This window comes from Heloderma suspectum, chromosome 17 (genome assembly GCF_057233095.1).
Source record: "Heloderma suspectum isolate Gila_16-S chromosome 17, 16-S_ref, whole genome shotgun sequence".
Taxonomy (NCBI): domain Eukaryota; kingdom Metazoa; phylum Chordata; class Lepidosauria; order Squamata; family Helodermatidae; genus Heloderma; species Heloderma suspectum.
The window spans coordinates 3,542,202-3,560,879 of NC_139474.1; the positions used below are offsets into that span (position 1 = coordinate 3,542,202).

General features: G+C 51.6%; 1 protein-coding gene across 2 annotated transcripts; it reads left to right on the forward strand.

Annotated features, from left to right (window-relative positions):
• The first annotated feature begins 1,203 nt into the window (after positions 1-1,203).
• Positions 1,204-14,137, forward strand: SSR2 (signal sequence receptor subunit 2). Of its 2 annotated transcripts, none has more exons than XR_014786356.1 (6): positions 1,204-1,240; positions 7,433-7,587; positions 9,691-9,789; positions 10,947-11,055; positions 11,561-12,647; positions 13,302-14,137. XR_014786356.1 is itself a non-coding variant. In XM_084824741.1 (6 exons), exons 2-6 carry the CDS (start codon positions 7,433-7,435, stop codon positions 13,588-13,590), a joined length of 552 nt encoding a protein of 183 aa, XP_084680867.1. In that variant the 5' UTR covers positions 1,204-1,240; the 3' UTR covers positions 13,591-14,137. The 2 variants fall into 2 exon arrangements, 1 of the variants encoding a protein (XP_084680867.1); XM_084824741.1 differs by having other exon boundaries at positions 11,561-11,638; positions 13,480-14,137.
• The last annotated feature ends 4,541 nt before the right edge of the window (positions 14,138-18,678 follow it).

An 18,678-nucleotide genomic window follows, 5' to 3' on the forward strand; every position in this document is an offset into this window, starting at 1 on the left:
ATGGCCCCTCGATGGATGCATCTAGGAAGCTGCTCATACCAGAGTCCATCCAGTTCCCGATTTTCTACATCAGCCGTCCCCAACCCTGCCGCCTTCCAAATGTGTCGGACTGCAACCCCCATCATCCCAATGGCTGTGATGGGCCCCTAAGGCCAAGCTGGGTGGGGATAATAGGAGTTGTCATCCAACACATCTGGAGGGCACCTGGATGGGGAAGGCTGGTCGGCACCCGGGATGGGGAACCTGCGGCCCATGGGCCCCATTCAACCTGCCCGTCCTTCCCGCCTGGCCCGTGAGGGTATCTAGTGAGGCTCTGCCGTCTCCTTGAAGCCCCGGGACCCTCAGAGAAGGGAGGGGAGGCGAGAGAGCAGATCCCGACAGCTGCTGGCTTGAGGAGCCCGCCAGTGTGCATGAGTGTGTGTGTATGCATTAATGGCGGGGAGGGGTGTGAATGGGGTATGTTTTAAGAACAGAAGAAGAGCTGTGCTGGATCAGAGCAAGGGCATCTCTGCACCAGCCTAAAATCCTGCATTTAAAACGGGGCTTTCTGCCTCCGTTTTAAATGCAGGACCACGACTCCCTTTTTCGCCCGCTCGCTTCCCTGCTCCTCCTCCTGGCATCCGAGCCTTCCATTATCGCTCCTTGATCTCACTCCTTTTCACCAAGGGAACACAAGCGGAACACAGCGGGGTAATCCGAAAGCTCGTTATCCGCGATCTATTTAAAAACGGAGCAGAGGGCATTTAATGCCGGAGTCGCCTTGGACGATCACGGGGCCCACAACCGTCCGTGAAGGGGCCCGCTCAGTCGCAGGATAAAGGCCCCGGGTGAGGAAGGCCCAGGTTGCACCCAGGCCCTGCTGGTGGGCTTCCCATGGGGGCAGCTGGTGGGGACAGAATGCCGGACGAGACGGGCCCTGGGCCGGATCCAGCAGGGCTCATCTCATGTTTTTAAACTGGTGCCCCCCAAACGTGGTTGGACTGCACCTCCCCGCATCCCCCAGCCAGCATGCTGGGAGCTGCAGCCCCACACATCTGGAGGGCACCGGGTCAGGGGAGGCCGGGCTTCGCTCAGGGGAGCCTTCAGCCGACAGAGGGCGAGAGCTGCTGAGCCGAAGGACTACATTTCCCAGCAAGCTCGGCAGCAGGGAGGAAGCCACGTGGCAGCCCAGAGGGGCGGGGTTCCGGCCGCCCGACTGCTGACGCTCTCTTCCGTTCTGCTGGCTGCTGCGGGAGCGGAGGTGGGGGGCCGCGAGCGGGTGGGGGGTCCCGGGAGAGGAAATGTGGGGGTCGGGGGGGGCTGTTGGAGAGGAAATGCAGGCTAATTGCGGGGGGAGCCCTGGCCATCTGCCTATCCACACATCAGCCTGCCTCCCCCAATCCGCCCCCTCCAGATGCGTTGGACTACAAGACCCAGCATCCCCAGCCAGGCGAGCTGGGGCGTGTAGTCCAGCACATCTGGAGGGGGCCATGTTGGGGAAGGCTGAGGGATGCGACTGGGGAGGGTGTGTGGGCTGGGGATGATAGGAGTTGCAGCCTAACGCATCTGGAGGGGGCATGTTGGGGGAGGCTGAGCGATGCTGTTGGGGAGGGTGTGTGAGCTGGGGATGATAGGAGTTGCAGCCTAACGCATCTGGAGGGGGCATGTTGGGGGAGGCTGAGAGATGCTGTTGGGGAGGGTGTGTGAGCTGGGGATGATAGGAGTTGCATTCTAACGCATTTGGAGGGGGCATGTTGGGGGAGGCTGAGCGATGCGACTGGGGAGGGTGTGTGGGCTGGGGATGATAGGAGTTGCATTCTAACGCATTTGGAGGGGGCATGTTGGGGGAGGCTGAGCGATGCTGTTGGGGAGGGTGTGTGAGCTGGGGATGATAGGAGTTGCAGCCTAACGCATCTGGAGGGGGCATGTTGGGGGAGGCTGAGAGATGCTGTTGGGGAGGGTGTGTGGGCTGGGGATGATAGGAGTTGCATTCTAACACATTTGGAGGGGGCATGTTGGGGGAGGCTGAGCGATGCGACTGGGGAGGGTGTGTGGGCTGGGGATGATAGGAGTTGCATTCTAACGCATTTGGAGGGGGCATGTTGGGGGAGGCTGAGCGATGCTGTTGGGGAGGGTGTGTGAGCTGGGGATGATAGGAGTTGCAGCCTAACGCATCTGGAGGGGGCATGTTGGGGGAGGCTGAGAGATGCTGTTGGGGAGGGTGTGTGGGCTGGGGATGATAGGAGTTGCATTCTAACACATTTGGAGGGGGCATGTTGGGGGAGGCTGAGCGATGCGACTGGGGAGGGTGTGTGGGCTGGGGATGATAGGAGTTGCAGCCTAACGCATCTGGAGGGGGCATGTTGGGGGAGGCTGAGCGATGCGACTGGGGAGGGTGTGTGGGCTGGGGATGATAGGAGTTGCATTCTAACGCATTTGGAGGGGGCATGTTGGGGGAGGCTGAGCGATGCTGTTGGGGAGGGTGTGTGAGCTGGGGATGATAGGAGTTGCAGCCTAACGCATCTGGAGGGGGCATGTTGGGGGAGGCTGAGCGATGCTGTTGGGGAGGGTGTGTGAGCTGGGGATGATAGGAGTTGCAGCCTAACGCATCTGGAGGGGGCATGTTGGGGGAGGCTGAGAGATGCTGTTGGGGAGGGTGTGTGGGCTGGGGATGATAGGAGTTGCATTCTAACACATTTGGAGGGGGCATGTTGGGGGAGGCTGAGCGATGCGACTGGGGAGGGTGTGTGGGCTGGGGATGATAGGAGTTGCATTCTAACGCATTTGGAGGGGGCATGTTGGGGGAGGCTGAGCGATGCTGTTGGGGAGGGTGTGTGAGCTGGGGATGATAGGAGTTGCAGCCTAACGCATCTGGAGGGGGCATGTTGGGGGAGGCTGAGCGATGCTGTTGGGGAGGGTGTGTGAGCTGGGGATGATAGGAGTTGCAGCCTAACGCATCTGGAGGGGGCATGTTGGGGGAGGCTGAGAGATGCTGTTGGGGAGGGTGTGTGGGCTGGGGATGATAGGAGTTGCATTCTAACACATTTGGAGGGGGCATGTTGGGGGAGGCTGAGCGATGCGACTGGGGAGGGTGTGTGGGCTGGGGATGATAGGAGTTGCATTCTAACGCATTTGGAGGGGGCATGTTGGGGGAGGCTGAGCGATGCTGTTGGGGAGGGTGTGTGAGCTGGGGATGATAGGAGTTGCAGCCTAACGCATCTGGAGGGGGCATGTTGGGGGAGGCTGAGCGATGCTGTTGGGGAGGGTGTGTGAGCTGGGGATGATAGGAGTTGCAGCCTAACGCATCTGGAGGGGGCATGTTGGGGGAGGCTGAGAGATGCTGTTGGGGAGGGTGTGTGAGCTGGGGATGATAGGAGTTGCATTCTAACGCATTTGGAGGGGGCATGTTGGGGGAGGCTGAGCGATGCGACTGGGGAGGGTGTGTGGGCTGGGGATGATAGGAGTTGCATTCTAACGCATTTGGAGGGGGCATGTTGGGGGAGGCTGAGCGATGCTGTTGGGGAGGGTGTGTGAGCTGGGGATGATAGGAGTTGCAGCCTAACGCATCTGGAGGGGGCATGTTGGGGGAGGCTGAGAGATGCTGTTGGGGAGGGTGTGTGGGCTGGGGATGATAGGAGTTGCATTCTAACACATTTGGAGGGGGCATGTTGGGGGAGGCTGAGCGATGCGACTGGGGAGGGTGTGTGGGCTGGGGATGATAGGAGTTGCATTCTAACGCATTTGGAGGGGGCATGTTGGGGGAGGCTGAGCGATGCTGTTGGGGAGGGTGTGTGAGCTGGGGATGATAGGAGTTGCAGCCTAACGCATCTGGAGGGGGCATGTTGGGGGAGGCTGAGCGATGCTGTTGGGGAGGGTGTGTGAGCTGGGGATGATAGGAGTTGCAGCCTAACGCATCTGGAGGGGGCATGTTGGGGGAGGCTGAGAGATGCTGTTGGGGAGGGTGTGTGGGCTGGGGATGATAGGAGTTGCATTCTAACACATTTGGAGGGGGCATGTTGGGGGAGGCTGAGCGATGCGACTGGGGAGGGTGTGTGGGCTGGGGATGATAGGAGTTGCATTCTAACGCATTTGGAGGGGGCATGTTGGGGGAGGCTGAGCGATGCTGTTGGGGAGGGTGTGTGAGCTGGGGATGATAGGAGTTGCAGCCTAACGCATCTGGAGGGGGCATGTTGGGGGAGGCTGAGCGATGCTGTTGGGGAGGGTGTGTGAGCTGGGGATGATAGGAGTTGCAGCCTAACGCATCTGGAGGGGGCATGTTGGGGGAGGCTGAGAGATGCTGTTGGGGAGGGTGTGTGAGCTGGGGATGATAGGAGTTGCATTCTAACGCATTTGGAGGGGGCATGTTGGGGGAGGCTGAGCGATGCGACTGGGGAGGGTGTGTGGGCTGGGGATGATAGGAGTTGCATTCTAACGCATTTGGAGGGGGCATGTTGGGGGAGGCTGAGCGATGCTGTTGGGGAGGGTGTGTGAGCTGGGGATGATAGGAGTTGCAGCCTAACGCATCTGGAGGGGGCATGTTGGGGGAGGCTGAGCGATGCGACTGGGGAGGGTGTGTGGGCTGGGGATGATAGGAGTTGCATTCTAACGCATTTGGAGGGGGCATGTTGGGGGAGGCTGAGCGATGCTGTTGGGGAGGGTGTGTGAGCTGGGGATGATAGGAGTTGCAGCCTAACGCATCTGGAGGGGGCATGTTGGGGGAGGCTGAGAGATGCTGTTGGGGAGGGTGTGTGGGCTGGGGATGATAGGAGTTGCATTCTAACACATTTGGAGGGGGCATGTTGGGGGAGGCTGAGCGATGCGACTGGGGAGGGTGTGTGGGCTGGGGATGATAGGAGTTGCAGCCTAACGCATCTGGAGGGGGCATGTTGGGGGAGGCTGAGCGATGCTGTTGGGGAGGGTGTGTGGGCTGGGGATGATAGGAGTTGCATTCTAACACATTTGGAGGGGGCATGTTGGGGGAGGCTGAGCGATGCGACTGGGGAGGGTGTGTGGGCTGGGGATGATAGGAGTTGCATTCTAACACATTTGGAGGGGGCCAGATTGGGGGAGGCCAAGAAATGCGATTGGGGAGGCTTTGTGGGCTGGGGATGATAGGAGTCGCATTCTAACACATTTGGAGGGGGCCAGATTGGGGGAGGCCGAGAGATGTGACTGGGGAGGCTATGTGGGCTGGGGATGATAGGAGTCACATTCTAACACATTTGGAGGGGGCCAGATTGGGGGAGGCTGAGAGATGCGACTGGGGAGGCTATGTGGGCTGGGGATGATAGGAGTCACATTCTAACACATTTGGAGGAGGCCAGATTGGGGGAGGCTGAGAGATGCGATTGGGGAGGGTATGTGGGCTGGGGATGATAGGAGTTGCATTCTAACACACTTGGAGGGGGCATGTTGGGGGAGGCTGAGCGATGCTGTTGGGGAGGGTATGTGGGCTGGGGATTATAGGAGTTGCAGCCTAACACATCTGGAGGGGGCCATGTTGAGGGAGGCTGAGAGATGCTATTGGGGAGGGTATGTGGGCTGGGGATGATAGGAGTTGCAGCCTAACGCATCTGGAGGGGGCCATGTTGGGGGAGGCTGAGAGATGCAACTGGGGAGGGTATGTGGGCTGGGGATGATAGAAGTTGCAGCCTAACGCATCTGGAGGGGGCCACGTTGCGGGAGGCTGAGAGATGCTATGGGGGGGTGCACACAGAGATGGACACGAAGAGGAGGGGTACTGGGTCAGCATCTTGGCAGAGGACGCGGGGGGTGGCAGAGAAAAAGGCCCTGTGTCATGCAGCTGAAGGGGGCTCAGGAGAGGCAGGCCCTGGATGATTGGTGCGTTCAGCCCCCGCCCAGTGTTCAGCGGGAGCATAGGAAGCTGCCTCATATCGGGTCAGTCCCTTGGTCTGTCCAGCTCCGTCTGCACTGACGGGCAGCAGGGCTCCAGGCAGGAGGGGTCTCCCCAAGCCCTGCCTGGAAATGCTGCTCAGGTTGGACCTGGGCTCCCTGTACACAGAGCTATGTGCTACCCCCAAAGAGCCATTCCCCTCGGTTGCTTAAGTTGGTAGCTCTTGGTCCTGAAGGCTTCCAGTCCAAATACTTGCGGAGGGCTCCGCGGGGGGCAGACCTTAGCCTGCCGCTTCATTTTAAGGTCGCCTGCATTTCCAAGATCTGTGTCAGTTACACTCTTGCATGGTTGGTCTCTGCCAATGTCAGGCCAGTTCCACTTCTGCCTTTCTTCTGCCTTTCATGTTCAGGTGTGGCTACTCAAGGTCACTTAACATGGATTAGTTAACCTGTCAACGCTTTCTAACCATCTCAAAGCCATGTTCATTTATTGGCCACATGGGGATTCTAATCTGCATTTAGTAATATGGCAGTCTTTATTTGATTACTTGGTTGGATTACCTGATGAAAACAAAGTGTTAAATGATTTTAAATGTTTCCCCAATTAATTTGGTGGCAGATTTTTTAAACACGCACACATCTATCCATCTAGAGAGCTTTGGCTATTGGGTGGTATATAAATGTAATAAATAGAACGCAGTCTAACTATTTATTTAATGCAAGTACTTATAAAAACTGCAGATGGCAGATGCCATCTTAGAAGAAGCTTTCCCCTTGTGCTCTCACACACCGGAGGGGGGGTGCCTCTTCTAAGGCTGTGTCTGCTATGACAAATGCATGCATCGTCTAAAACAACCTTCAACAACCTGGTTCCCTCCAGATCTGTTGGACCACAAGTCCCATCATTCACACCCAGCATGGTAGTTGGCCATGCTGATTGGCGATGATAGGAGTTTTTGTCCAACACACCTGGTGGGGGCACCAGATTGGGGAACACTGATCAAAAAGCGAAGGAAGTACGGTTCTTGCTTCCAAGCCATTGGTTTTACTGACATGACGATTCCTGCAAATTTAATCAATTAATTGGCTAAAAAAAAACCCTGATACAATAAATCGGCTAAAATTTATTTAATCAAGAGATAGCCCTAATAGTTAGAGATATAGAACAGGCAGCTCCAGATTAATTAAAGATGGGTTGCATGGGTGTTTGTGACACTCATCTTCTTTTCTTTTCCTCCTGCTATTATATTATTATTATTATTATTATTATTATTATTATTATTTCTATACCGCCCCATAGCCGAAGCTGTCTGGGCAGTTTACAAAAGTTAAAACATTAAAATACAATATACAAAGTTTAAAAACCATTTACATAAAAGCACCCAGACAATATACAGAAACAACATATACATAAAAACAACTTTTCGCTTCCTTGTAGATTCCACCCGCTTTCCTCATGCTTTAGAAAATCAGCATCCGTTCTGTGCCTTGTGTCTGTGCTGGACAGTAGGCATCCAGTACTCTTTTCCCCAAAGTCCGTCATTCCTGGGCCCTTCTCCTCTGGCCGGCAATGCATTAGTTCCTTTCTTTTCCCTTCCAGATGAAGCTCTTGGTTCTCGCGCTGCTGGTCGTCTCCTCCTCCGTCCGCTGCGAGGAAGGGGCCAGGCTCCTGGCCTCCAAATCTCTGCTGAACAGATATGCCGTAGAGGGCCGAGATCTCACTTTGCAGTACAACATCTACAACGTTGGTTCTAGGTAAATTCAGGGGTTCGTTACAGCAGTTATCTCCCTGGGGCTCTGAGATCTATGGATGCAGTGCTGGAGTTAGTGCAGCAGCAAAGCCGCCCCCCATTTCTCTTCCGTGCCCCATGGACTGATGCTGCTGCTATAAAATGGTCAGCAATCATTCGAATAGCAGCCAATACCAGGGTTTCTGTATTTACATTTTATTTACAGCACTTTTACCCTGCTCTTCAGCTGAAAAAGGTTCCCAGAGCGGCTTATGAAGATTAAAAATAATAATAATAACAATGATAATGATAATAACAATGATGATAATAAATAATGATACCCCCTGCCCTCAGGCTTACAAACTAAAGGACACAACACAAAAGGAAAAGAGATTGGGAGGGGAGAAGAAGAAAAAATCAAAACTCAGGCAACAGTTATTCGTTTCGAAGTTCCTATAGGTGCTCTTTTGATTAAGGGTTCATGCTATAGAGATGTGACGGTGAAGTGTCTCTCAAATGGAGACTTTCGAATATTACCAGAAGTTTATGTTGTATGGCACTCCAGTATATTCTTAACTCTCTGTTTTTATTGAAATTTTATTTTGTTTTGCATTTTATATCCCACCTTTCTATATTAAGTTGTTTTTCTAGTGAGCTATGTGGTGAGCTGGGATTTGAAACAAATTCTCCTTGGTTCTAATCCTGCACTTCCCAACCTTTTTGGGTCAGTGGACACATTTGGAATTTTGCTATGGGAGCTCTTCAGAAAATGGCTGCCATGGGGGGTGTTGCGCATTCTTAAAATGGACAGTTGCAAAGCTCATTTCCCAGAAGCCAAACTGGTGAGACTAAAAGAAAAGTAACTTACTGAAGAACCTAAGGCAGAGGTGGGGTCTGAGATCCAAAACACAAAACAACTCCGTTGAACCAACATAAATATGGCAGACAGCACTTTGTTTTGCAGCATACCAGTTTTTAATAATTTAAAAATCTTAAGAAATAAAATAAAAATCAGGAGGGCAGAGTCTTTGGTGGGCATCAAGAGAGCTGCCTGTGGACACGTTGGCGCTCATGGGCACCCCACTGGAGACCCTAAAGCTGCACAGCAGTGGCACTCATTATTAAGATATATTCAAAGTGACGTAGGCCATTTCTGCACGAGGCATTTATCGTGCGCTCCTGATTGGCCACTCACAGAAGTTTGCATGTCCTTTACATGGTGTTGTCAACCTCCAGGACGTCTCCAGTGGTTTTCCCTGGTTATCCCACCTTAAAAAAGATTGGAGATAAGCTGGAATATATAAAAAAACCCATTTCTGCAGTGTGTAGTGCTGGCGTAGCATGATAATGCCACCACTAGATGGCTCTGTTTCACTGAAAAATGTAGAAAGCCCCGGAAAGGCTGCTGAGAAAGGGCTGTTCAATTCCACGTCACGCTCGCCGTCTAAATGAGCCAATCCTAATTGCGCCAATAAAATGGTCCGATAGGGCTGCGGGGTTTTCCATTAATGCAGAGACACCCTTAGAACATAGATATCACCAGAACAAAATGGGCAGTTTTTAAAAATTAAAAAACCCAGCCAGATAAGTTTAAAAGCAGCAGCAACTAAAGCAAAACTTCCTGAAAAGTCTCTTTGGAATAGGAGTGTTTTTGCTGCCATTCTAAAAACTGGCAGTGAATGGACCAGGCGTACCTGAGCCCAGACTCCACAATGAGGAAAGCGCTTTCATGCCCACCCAGTGCACACTGGTCTGGTGGCGAGGGGACACAGTGAAACATCGCGGAAATGGAGCAGTGTTGTCGGGCAGCCAGAACATGAGGTGGCGACGTCTAAGTTAGCCTGGTCCCAGGCTGTTTTAGGCCATAAAGGCCAAAACCAGCTCCTTAAATTAAGCAAATTGGCAGCCAATGAACCTGGTAAGGGTTAGGATAAAATGATCTGATCTGCTGCTCCCAGACAAACCTTGGGGACTTCATTCTGACACACGTGACATTTCCAAACTGTCTTCAAGGACAGCTCCACGTAAATCATGTTTGGCCTAAATAACACATGCACTACCACCGGTCCTCAAGCGATGGCTCGTCCCTAACGCTGTCGTCCCCATCCTTTTGTCTGCCGCCGTGCAGCGCTGCCTTAGAAGTGGAGCTGTCGGACGACTCATTTCCTCCGGAAGATTTTGGCATTGTCTCTGGGATGCTCAACGTCAAATGGGATAGGATCGCGCCGTATCCTTTTGCAGAGTGCCGGGCGGAGGGCTCTGGTTGGAACATAACGTGTGCTAGCAAAGTTTCTAGTCCTTGTTTTTTGTGGGGAGAGCGCGGCACTGAAAAACACCAAGACAATGTTAGACTAATATTGTCTAACATTAGTCAAAATTAGATTGTTCAGAAGGCAATACGGAACCCATACGCCTCTGGTCCTCTCCCATGTTTGCATAGGCACGGGACAGCTCACAGCTGCAGCAAAATCCTGTGTGCAGTGACTGAATTGGGGGGAAGGGGGGTGCTTTTATGAATCCATAAGCCGCCCTCTGAAGCCTCCCATTTTAGCCAAATCATGCTGTCCCCGCCCCCGCCAGCTTCTCAAACCAGTAGCTAAGGAGGCAGTTGCTGACGGCAACGGGATGGAGACACCTGTCTCTCGGGCATTGCCTGCCATGGCTTCCCCTGCCTCTCCGCCCCTTGACAAGCTGCTGGCAACTCACCCGTGGTGACACCATGCAGCATTTCCAGGTGCTGTATTTGTGGCCACAGCGTGCCTGATGGTGGCGTGAACTGATGTGAAGGCGAGAGTTTGCTGCCCTCAAATGGACAGGGGGAGGCCCACCTTCGCACCTTGTGCGTATTTGCTTTGGGTCCTTGCTTGTTACTGATTTCTGACTTCCTCATTCGCCGTCCCTCCCCCAACTGTTTCTCTGCTTTCCTTTTTATCTTCTTAAGAGTGAGAAAAGCAACACCCATCATTCAGTAATCATGACTATGTGAAGTCTCGGGACGTGGGGCTTCCCGTTCGGACTCCGGTCTCTTCTTTCTGTCTGCCCTTTTGATGTATCTATTTAGACCAGGAGTAGGCGACTTTTGACCCTCCAAATGTTTTGGCCTACAACTCCCATGATCCCTCCCCATTGGCTATGCTGGCTGGGGCTGATGGGAGCTGTAGGCCAAAACATCTGGAGGGCTACAAGTTGCCCACCCCTGCTTAGGTTTTAAGTCTTCAGACAAGATTGGCCTTCATTTTCCTTCGAAGCACAGAATAAACTTTAAGCATTAATTACACAAAAGAGCAATGACATGCAAGGCATCCCTCGACCCCGGAGAAAATGCCTTCGCTTTCCCCCTTGCTCCTGCAGCGTAATTTGCTTCCTTAGCCTTCGGCTGCTCAGTGCCAGCAACGTGTCCCATACGGTGGTCCTGAGGCCCCTGAAAGCCGGCTACTTCAACTTCACATCGGCTACGATCACGTACCTGGCCCAGGAGGGAGGCCAGGTGGTGGTAAGTAGCAGGTGCCCTGGATTTGCCCCTCAGTAGGCAAAGCACTGCTCTTGTCAGGATTGAGTGCACCATTGCTGTGGCCAGCATTAATGACATAGGATCATAAGAGATGGAAGGAACCTTTGAGGCCACCTAGTCCAGCCCCCTGCTCATTGCAGGATGCAGTTACAGCATCCTTGACAGATGGCCATCCAGCTGCTGCTTAACTCAACCCAACAAAAGAGACAGCCCCCACCCCCAGATTTGGCCCCCAGCCTGACGTTTCCCGCCGCTTGTCTAATCAGCATAATCTTGATCTGACAAACGGAGACTGGTGGAGTCCAGTTGGGAAGCGGATGGCTGGGTTGGGGCGTCTTCATCCTCGGTGGGCTAGGTGAGTTTCGGGGATGGAGGTGTCCTGAGGGTCTTGAGCCGGTTTCAGGATAGAGCTTTGGGGCGGCTGTCTGGTGACGAGACCTCCACCATGGCCCATAAGTCATGCCCCTCTGCCTGTCTGTCTTTCCAGGTTGGCTTCACCAGTGCCCCAGGACAAGGGGGGATCCTGGCCCAACGAGAATTCGACAGGAGGTTTTCGCCACACTTTGTAAGTAAATGCAGAGGCACCTAAGCGACCCCGTGCGTGCTGCCGATCTTGGAAGGCCGGGGTGGGCAACCTCTTCGAGCCCAAGCACCAAACGCCATCTCGAGCAGCTCTTGGGGGCTGTGTTCCATTGGTGGGCAGGGCCGAAGGCACAAGGGGGTTGGCCGAAATGCCCCAACGACCAGCATATTGCAGTTCCAAGCTCTTCCTGCAATAGCTAAGCCTTCAGAGAGGCGCGTCAACTTTTGAGCATGGGGAACAAAATGCACAAAAGCCGGGAAACCACCAAATGAATGCTGGGTGGGGGAAGAGGGTGGGGGTGCCTGGGGAACTCCAAAGAGCCAGAGTGGGACCCAGGTCTGGGGTCCCACCCCTGTTCTAGGCCAGCCAAGGGTGCCCTCCTAGTTATACCACTGCCATGCGAAGTTTACAACCCTGGGAATTATGAAAGAGGCATTTCAGTGGCTGTTTCCTGTTCTAGAACTCCTCTTTTCCAAGGGGCAGGAAGAAGGCAGATGGGTCTGCTGGTAGATCTGGGTCATTTGCAGTAGATCACTAGTAGTTTGAAGACCTACTCCCCAGCAGCATGGAGAAACTCCCCAGCAGTTTAAACATTGCAAATAAAACCGCAAGACATTTTTTGTCTTGGTCTTGGCTGACCTTGTACGTCTCTTGCAGCCTCAGCGTTCCTCACCCGTAAAATAGAGGAGTATCCGTCAGCTGCTTCCGACCAGGTCTTCATGCTGTCCAGCTTTAGATTTTGGTGACGGAATCCCTGATCTGTAGTAAGCCAGATGTGGACGTCAACTTCTCTGCAGGCTCACGGGCTGCGTGGGTGCAGTAGATATTTGGCTCTGCCCCCTAAGTCAGCGTGGGATATCTGGTTCCACCTCCTTCAGCCACTATTTTGCACTTGTCCCTGGTTCGTTGGACCTCTGGGTTTGAGTGATGCCGCACGGTTGAACATGGGAAGCTCCTTGTACTACGTCAGACCCTTGGTCCATCTAGGCCAGTATTGTCAACACTGACCGGCAGCTGTGGCTGTCCAGGGATTCAGGCCGGGCTCCTTCCTAGCTCTGCCTGGAGATGCTGGGGATCGAACCTGGGACCTTCTACATGCAAAGCAGGGTCTCTACCGCTGAGCTACCGCTCCTCCAGAGTTGAAGTCTGCTTCCCTCTCCTCTGGGGACTCACCAAAGCCCAGGCCTCAGTCAAAGAGGAGCCATGGCAGAAGGCCACTTGTTCAAAAACTCCTGCCTGAAACCCTGGAGAGCTGCTGCTGCTAGTCAGGGCCGATAATACTGGGCTAGATGGGCCCATGGTTTATACTGAGTCAGCTTTCTATTTCATTATTTAAATCAGCCCTTTATTTAGAAACGTGAGGACTAGAACCCTTGAGTTGTAGCCATTGTTAGGCCTACTTAGAGTAGACCCATTGAAATGAATGGTGCTTAAGTTAGTCACGACTAACTTGATTCTCGTTCATTTCAACGGGTCTACTTTAAGGAGGACTAACATTGGATATGACTCCTTCTTAGGGAAAGGACCACCCCTCAGTGATCAAGCCCCTGCTTTGCACGCAGGAAGTCCTGGGTTCGATTCCCGGCATCTCCAGGTTGGGCTGTGAAAATTCCTGCCTGAAACCCTGGAGAGCTGCTGCTGCCAGTCAGTGTTGACAATACTGGGCTAGATGGACCCAGGGTCTGACTCGGTATAAGGCAGCTTCCGATGTTCCTCTGTGCAAAAGCTTGGAGAATCTCTGCTAGTATTGGGCAAGGTGAATCAGGCCTCCGGCTTAGCTCTCTCCCTGATGAATCCCTCTTTTTTTCCCCCTTTTCACAAAGCTGGACTGGGCAGCCTTTGGGGTCATGACTCTGCCCTCCATTGGCATCCCCCTGCTGCTGTGGTACTCGAGTAAGAGGAAGTACGACACCCCCAAGACCAAGAAGAACTGAGCAGCGCCCAGCAACCCTGCTTCCCTTCCCATCACAGTTACAGGCGCATTCAGGAGCTGTGGCGAAGCAACCCACGTCTCTGCCTCCGGAGCTTTTTCAGACAGGGAATTTGGGTGTCGTGCTTCAGGAAGCAGCTGCCATAAAACACAATGGATAACCTGGTCTCTGTGCCACAGGGCTGCCTCCTCTCCCGTACAGCCCCTTGCTAGCCACGGAGCGGAGAGATCCATCGATAATGGAGACACATCAGTACACATCAAATCCACTTTCCTCGGCCAAAGGGAGTACTGCAAGAAAGAAGCTCACTTACCCCTGGAGGGGAAAAATCAGAGCCATAAAGGCATTGCAACATGAACAGGTTGATTCTCTTTCTCTCTGAGAGATCTGGCGTGCCCTGTCGTGATGGGGTTTTTTATCATAAAAATAAATCACAAACCGTGAACCTGCTGTGTATTTTCCCCCTTCCTTTCTCCCTTTGTTACCATGAAGGCTTGCCTCAGTGGGTGTTGAAACCGCGCATGGATCAGAAATAAACGGCAGTGCTTGACATATGTCACAGTGCATGAAATACTTGTAGGGCTATAAACAAGACACATGGGGAAGAAATGAGATCCTTCATGAAAACGATCCAAATTCTCCAACAAGAAAAGCAAAATTCTGCAATCTGAAGGTATTATAGACTTTAGGCAGATTTTTGCATGCTTTATTCTACTTCGGTTAGTTTTAGAGCAGGGCAAAGGCATCAGCAGGCATTAATCACATGCTCCCAAGCATACCTTCACACTCATGAGGACTAGAAACATGAGTCTTGTTGGTTTTTAAGGCTCCAAGTGTGTGCAGGCTCCAACCCCTGCAGGGTTGTTTTGTTTTGTTTTTAAAGATGCTTGGATACTTTTTGGTATCACTTATTTAGAAACCTGCCTGATCTGTACTTGGTGCTGTACAGCAGTGGGGAGAACAAATCCCTGCCGGCTCACATTTGAAAAAAAACTTTAATCAAAAGGGGAGAGGAGTTGGAGGAAAAGGAGAGAGCTAGGGGGTTGGAAAGAGGAGTTGCTGTTTTCTCCCCATCCTGTGAGCGGTCTCCCTTAACCTTGCACTTCTTCGCTCTGGAACAAGAAAAGTTTGTTCCTCTGTGTAGCGCAGGGCTGGGCCATTTGTGGCCCTCCAGATGTTTTGGCCTACAGCTCCCCATCACCACTGGCTATGCTACCTAGGGCTGATGAGAGTGGAACTTTAGTCCTGTTGGCAGGGGAAGGAAAAAGTTCACTTTTTCCTCGAGGCTTCAGCTTGGCTGCACTCCAGCTCTTCCCCACTTGGTGCATCTTTAGGAGAAAAGCAAATTCCTGAAAGGCAAGGGTGGGTAAACATGAGAAAAGAAAAAACCTTCAATTTCTTACCAGTTGTATTTAAATCATGTTTTCGAAAATTCAAATAGGTTGGAGGAAGCTGCTCATCTCCGTAGAACCATTGCTTCTACCAGATTAAGAACATCAGAGCCATGCTGGATCCAACCAAAGGCCAACAGCAGCCAACCAGAAGCCCCTAGGAAGCCCACAAGCAGGACGCGAGAGCAATAGCCCTCTCCCGCTCATGATCTCTGGCAATTGGGGCACAAAGGCATTGGGTTAAAGGAAGATTTTCTATGTCATTGAAACCCCATTTGTTCATTTCTCATAGTTACACTCTACCTTACATTCTCAAATACTGTATTTTTACCCAAGGAAAACACAGCTGCTCTGGTCTACCCCATGAGCATCACACTTTGCTTCAATTTATCAACCATGGACATTTCATTTTTGTTTGCACCTTCACTTTTGTGAAAGTGGGGAACTTGGGGTTTGGACGTGATCATCTTACAGGCCCCTTCCGACCCAACTATTCTATGATGCTCAAATATTTACACTCGGGCTGGGATGGAGGGATGTGAAAAGTGGGGTCCCACAAGGATCTGTATTGGGACCGGTGCTTTTAACTTGATCATAAATGATCTGGGCTTAGGAGTGAGCAGTGAGGTGGCCAAGTTTGCTGACAACACCAGATTATTTAGGCAAGTTCAAAAGGGATAGCAAAGAGCTCCGAAAGGAGCTCCGAAGTGAGGAACGGGCATCAAAATGGCAAATGCGGTTCAATGCAAGCAAGTGTAAAGCGATGCACGCAGGGGAAAAAATATGCTAATAGAATCTGAGCTGGCGGTGAGCGACCAAGAAAGGGACTTTGGGTGTTGGTGAGGACTGAAAATACTGGCCCAGTCTGCAGCTGCTGTGAAAGAGACACATCCCATGTTGGGCATAATTGAAAAGAAATTTAAAATACATGGCCAAGATTATACTGCCTTGTCACACCTAAAACAGGATCTTGTAGAGTTGGGAAAGGTACAGAAATGGGCACCCAAAAGGACCAAGGGGCTGGAGTGACTCCCCTGTGAGGAAAGATTAAAACATCTGGGACTCTTTAGCTTAGAAAAAAGGTGAGTACAGGGGGACATGATAGAGGTGCACAAAATCATACATGGTGTTGCAAAAGTGGATAGAGCAAAGTGTCTCTCCATCTCCCATCATGCTAGAACTCGGGCTCATCCCATGAAGCTGAATGGTGGGAGAGCTGGCGACAGATAAAAGGACTTCTTCACGCAGGACGTAGTTAAACGATGGAATTCGCTACTCCAAGATGCAGTGATGGCCGCCAACTTGGATGGCTTCAAAAGGGGATTCGGCAAAGGCAGGGGAAATAACGCTATCAATGGCCATGAGTCCTGATGGCTCTATGCTACCTCCAGTATCAGGGCAATATGCCTCTGTATACCAGTTGTTAAGGAACATGAGGTGGCTTTTATGTTTAGGGGCTTCCCACAGGCAGCTGGTTGGCCACTGTGTGACCAGAACGCTGGACTAGAAAGCCCTTTGGTCTGATCCAGCAAGGCTCTTCTGGTGTTCTGAAAACTGCTCTAGTCTGCCCAGCGGCTATCAGATCTGGCTTCAACTTATCAGCCGTGGGCATTGCATTTTTGTTTGCTCCTTTGCTTTTGGGAAGGTGGGACATTTGATTGTTTCTCAAAGATTTGCACTTGATCTACGCAATATAAATCATTTAATTTTCACCTAAGGAAAACAACACTGCTTTCCTCTGTGACTATCGGACCTGGCTTTTACTGGTCAATCATAGGCATTTCATCCTTGCTACTTGGTGTTTTGTGAAGGTGAGGCTGGGCCGAGGCAGAACAACGCAGAAAGATGCAAAACTGTAAAAGAACAGAAGGCAAATATATCAAAGGAGATATAAAAGAAATCAAAGAAGCTGGATGTAAATCAACCCTCTGGGTTGGTGGGCACATTTGGAATTTTGAGAGAGTTTTGTTGGTGCTCTCACAAAATGGCTGCCATGGAGGGACGGGGTTTGCCCATTCATAAAATGGCTGCCATGGAGGGACGGGGTTTGCCCATTCATAAAATGGCTGCCATGGAGGGACGGGGTTTGCCCATTCATAAAATGGCTGCCATGGTGGGCATGGGCAGTCGCAAAACATTCTTTTCCCAGAAGGCAAATCAGTGAGACTAAAAGAAAAGTAACTTGCCCGAGAACCTGGGTAAAAGGCAGAGGTGGATGCTGAGCTCCAAAACGCAAAACCACTCTTTTGAACACAAATAAAGATGGTGCTGGAGGGTGGCACTTTGTTTTACAGCAAGTCAGCCTCCCTGTTAAAATAAAAACAAACTATATTAAATAAATAAACAGGAGAAGCAAGGAGCCTTGGTGGGCGCCACTTAGAGGAGTCCCGTTGGTGGTCATGGGGACCAGCTTGGAGACTCCAGAGTTCATGAATACAGTGAAATATCGAAAGCACAAGCATGAGGTGATTTAGAGCACTTTGCGTGTTTTCCTCCTCCTTTATTTCCTCCTTTCTACGTGGAGACTCCACACCGTGCATCAACTTTTTCAAAGAACCTGAGCTGGTCACGAGGGGGCAAACAGAAAAATAGCAGCCCCACCTGCGATTCTTCCCACAAAACCATCAGGGAGGGCGGTATGAAGCGGCTGAAGCTCTGGCCAAATACAGACCCAAATTAGATCAAATTAGCACATCCACACACACATACACCATGCAATAAGAGGCTACAATTTGTACAAGGACCTTTTGAAAACACAATAGGATTGCAAAGATGCCACTCCCTGGATCCGAGTCACCCGTTCCTGAAGCTGAAGACTGGGCCATGTTGAAACTTCTGAGCCTCAGTGGGCGAAGGAAAAACGTGTCAATTTAAAAGGTTTTTTTGTGGATCTTCGCCTATGGCGAGGTGAGGATTTCAGGGGGCAGACTAGGGCAGCTCTGGGCAAAATTGAAAGCAGCAAAGGAGTGACAGAACTGAGGTATCCTGCATCCCATGGGTAGCGGGTTGTTTTTTTTTAGTTCTCTCTGAGCTTGTCTGACTGTGGTGGGGACTCCCAGCCTTGTCTCTCTCCAAGACAGAATGGCTGGAACTGCTGCGCGAACGTTTGATAGCAGGCACCCGGATGGTACCGGTCCTACAGCCATGATTGGAACCCATCAATAGCTGGAATAGCTTAGGAGGCATTTCCCTAGGGTATCCAGGGTTTTGGGGAATCCAGCAGCATAGTAAGTCAGCATACCAAGTGCCAAAAACGTGGGGGTTTATCCAGCTTACACAAAGACTCTGCCGTCATGGCTGTCATGACGGAAGAACAAACGTTGCAGGAAGATTCTCAAGTATTGTTCCTGGCTGAAGACAATGAAGTTGATCACCCCATTATCTAAACCCATGATAAATACAGCAACAGGTGACTCCAGGTGACCGGAGCTATTACGACACAGTTGGCAAACTGGACTTGCTTTTCTTTCACCTGGAAGTCCTTGACTCTAATCTGGAGGACTTCAGGACTGACATCTGCATCTTTGATTAATTGTACCCCTTGCCTGCTTTGAGGTGTTGGCATATATGCAATTTCCACTGGTTTGGTAATGCCAGATCTTGCATATGTGACCTAAAGCTGCAGAAGAATTTCCCTGCCAAGGGTGAAGTTTCTCACCTTGGCTCGAGTCAAATTCCTCATAACGGCACCATGCTTATG

What these genes read in the sequence shown, in the direction of transcription:
- SSR2 (XM_084824741.1), top strand. Translation starts at nt 7,433, where the DNA reads ATGAAGCTCTTGGTTCTCGCGCTGCTGGTCGTCTCCTCCTCCGTCCGC. An exon ending in AGGAGGGAGGCCAGGTGGTG is followed by an intron (nt 11,056 to 11,560) that starts GTAAGTAGCAGG and finishes CTGTCTTTCCAG; the next exon opens with GTTGGCTTCACCAGTGCCCC. An exon ending in GGAGGTTTTCGCCACACTTT is followed by an intron (nt 11,639 to 13,479) that starts GTAAGTAAATGC and finishes CTTTTCACAAAG; the next exon opens with CTGGACTGGGCAGCCTTTGG.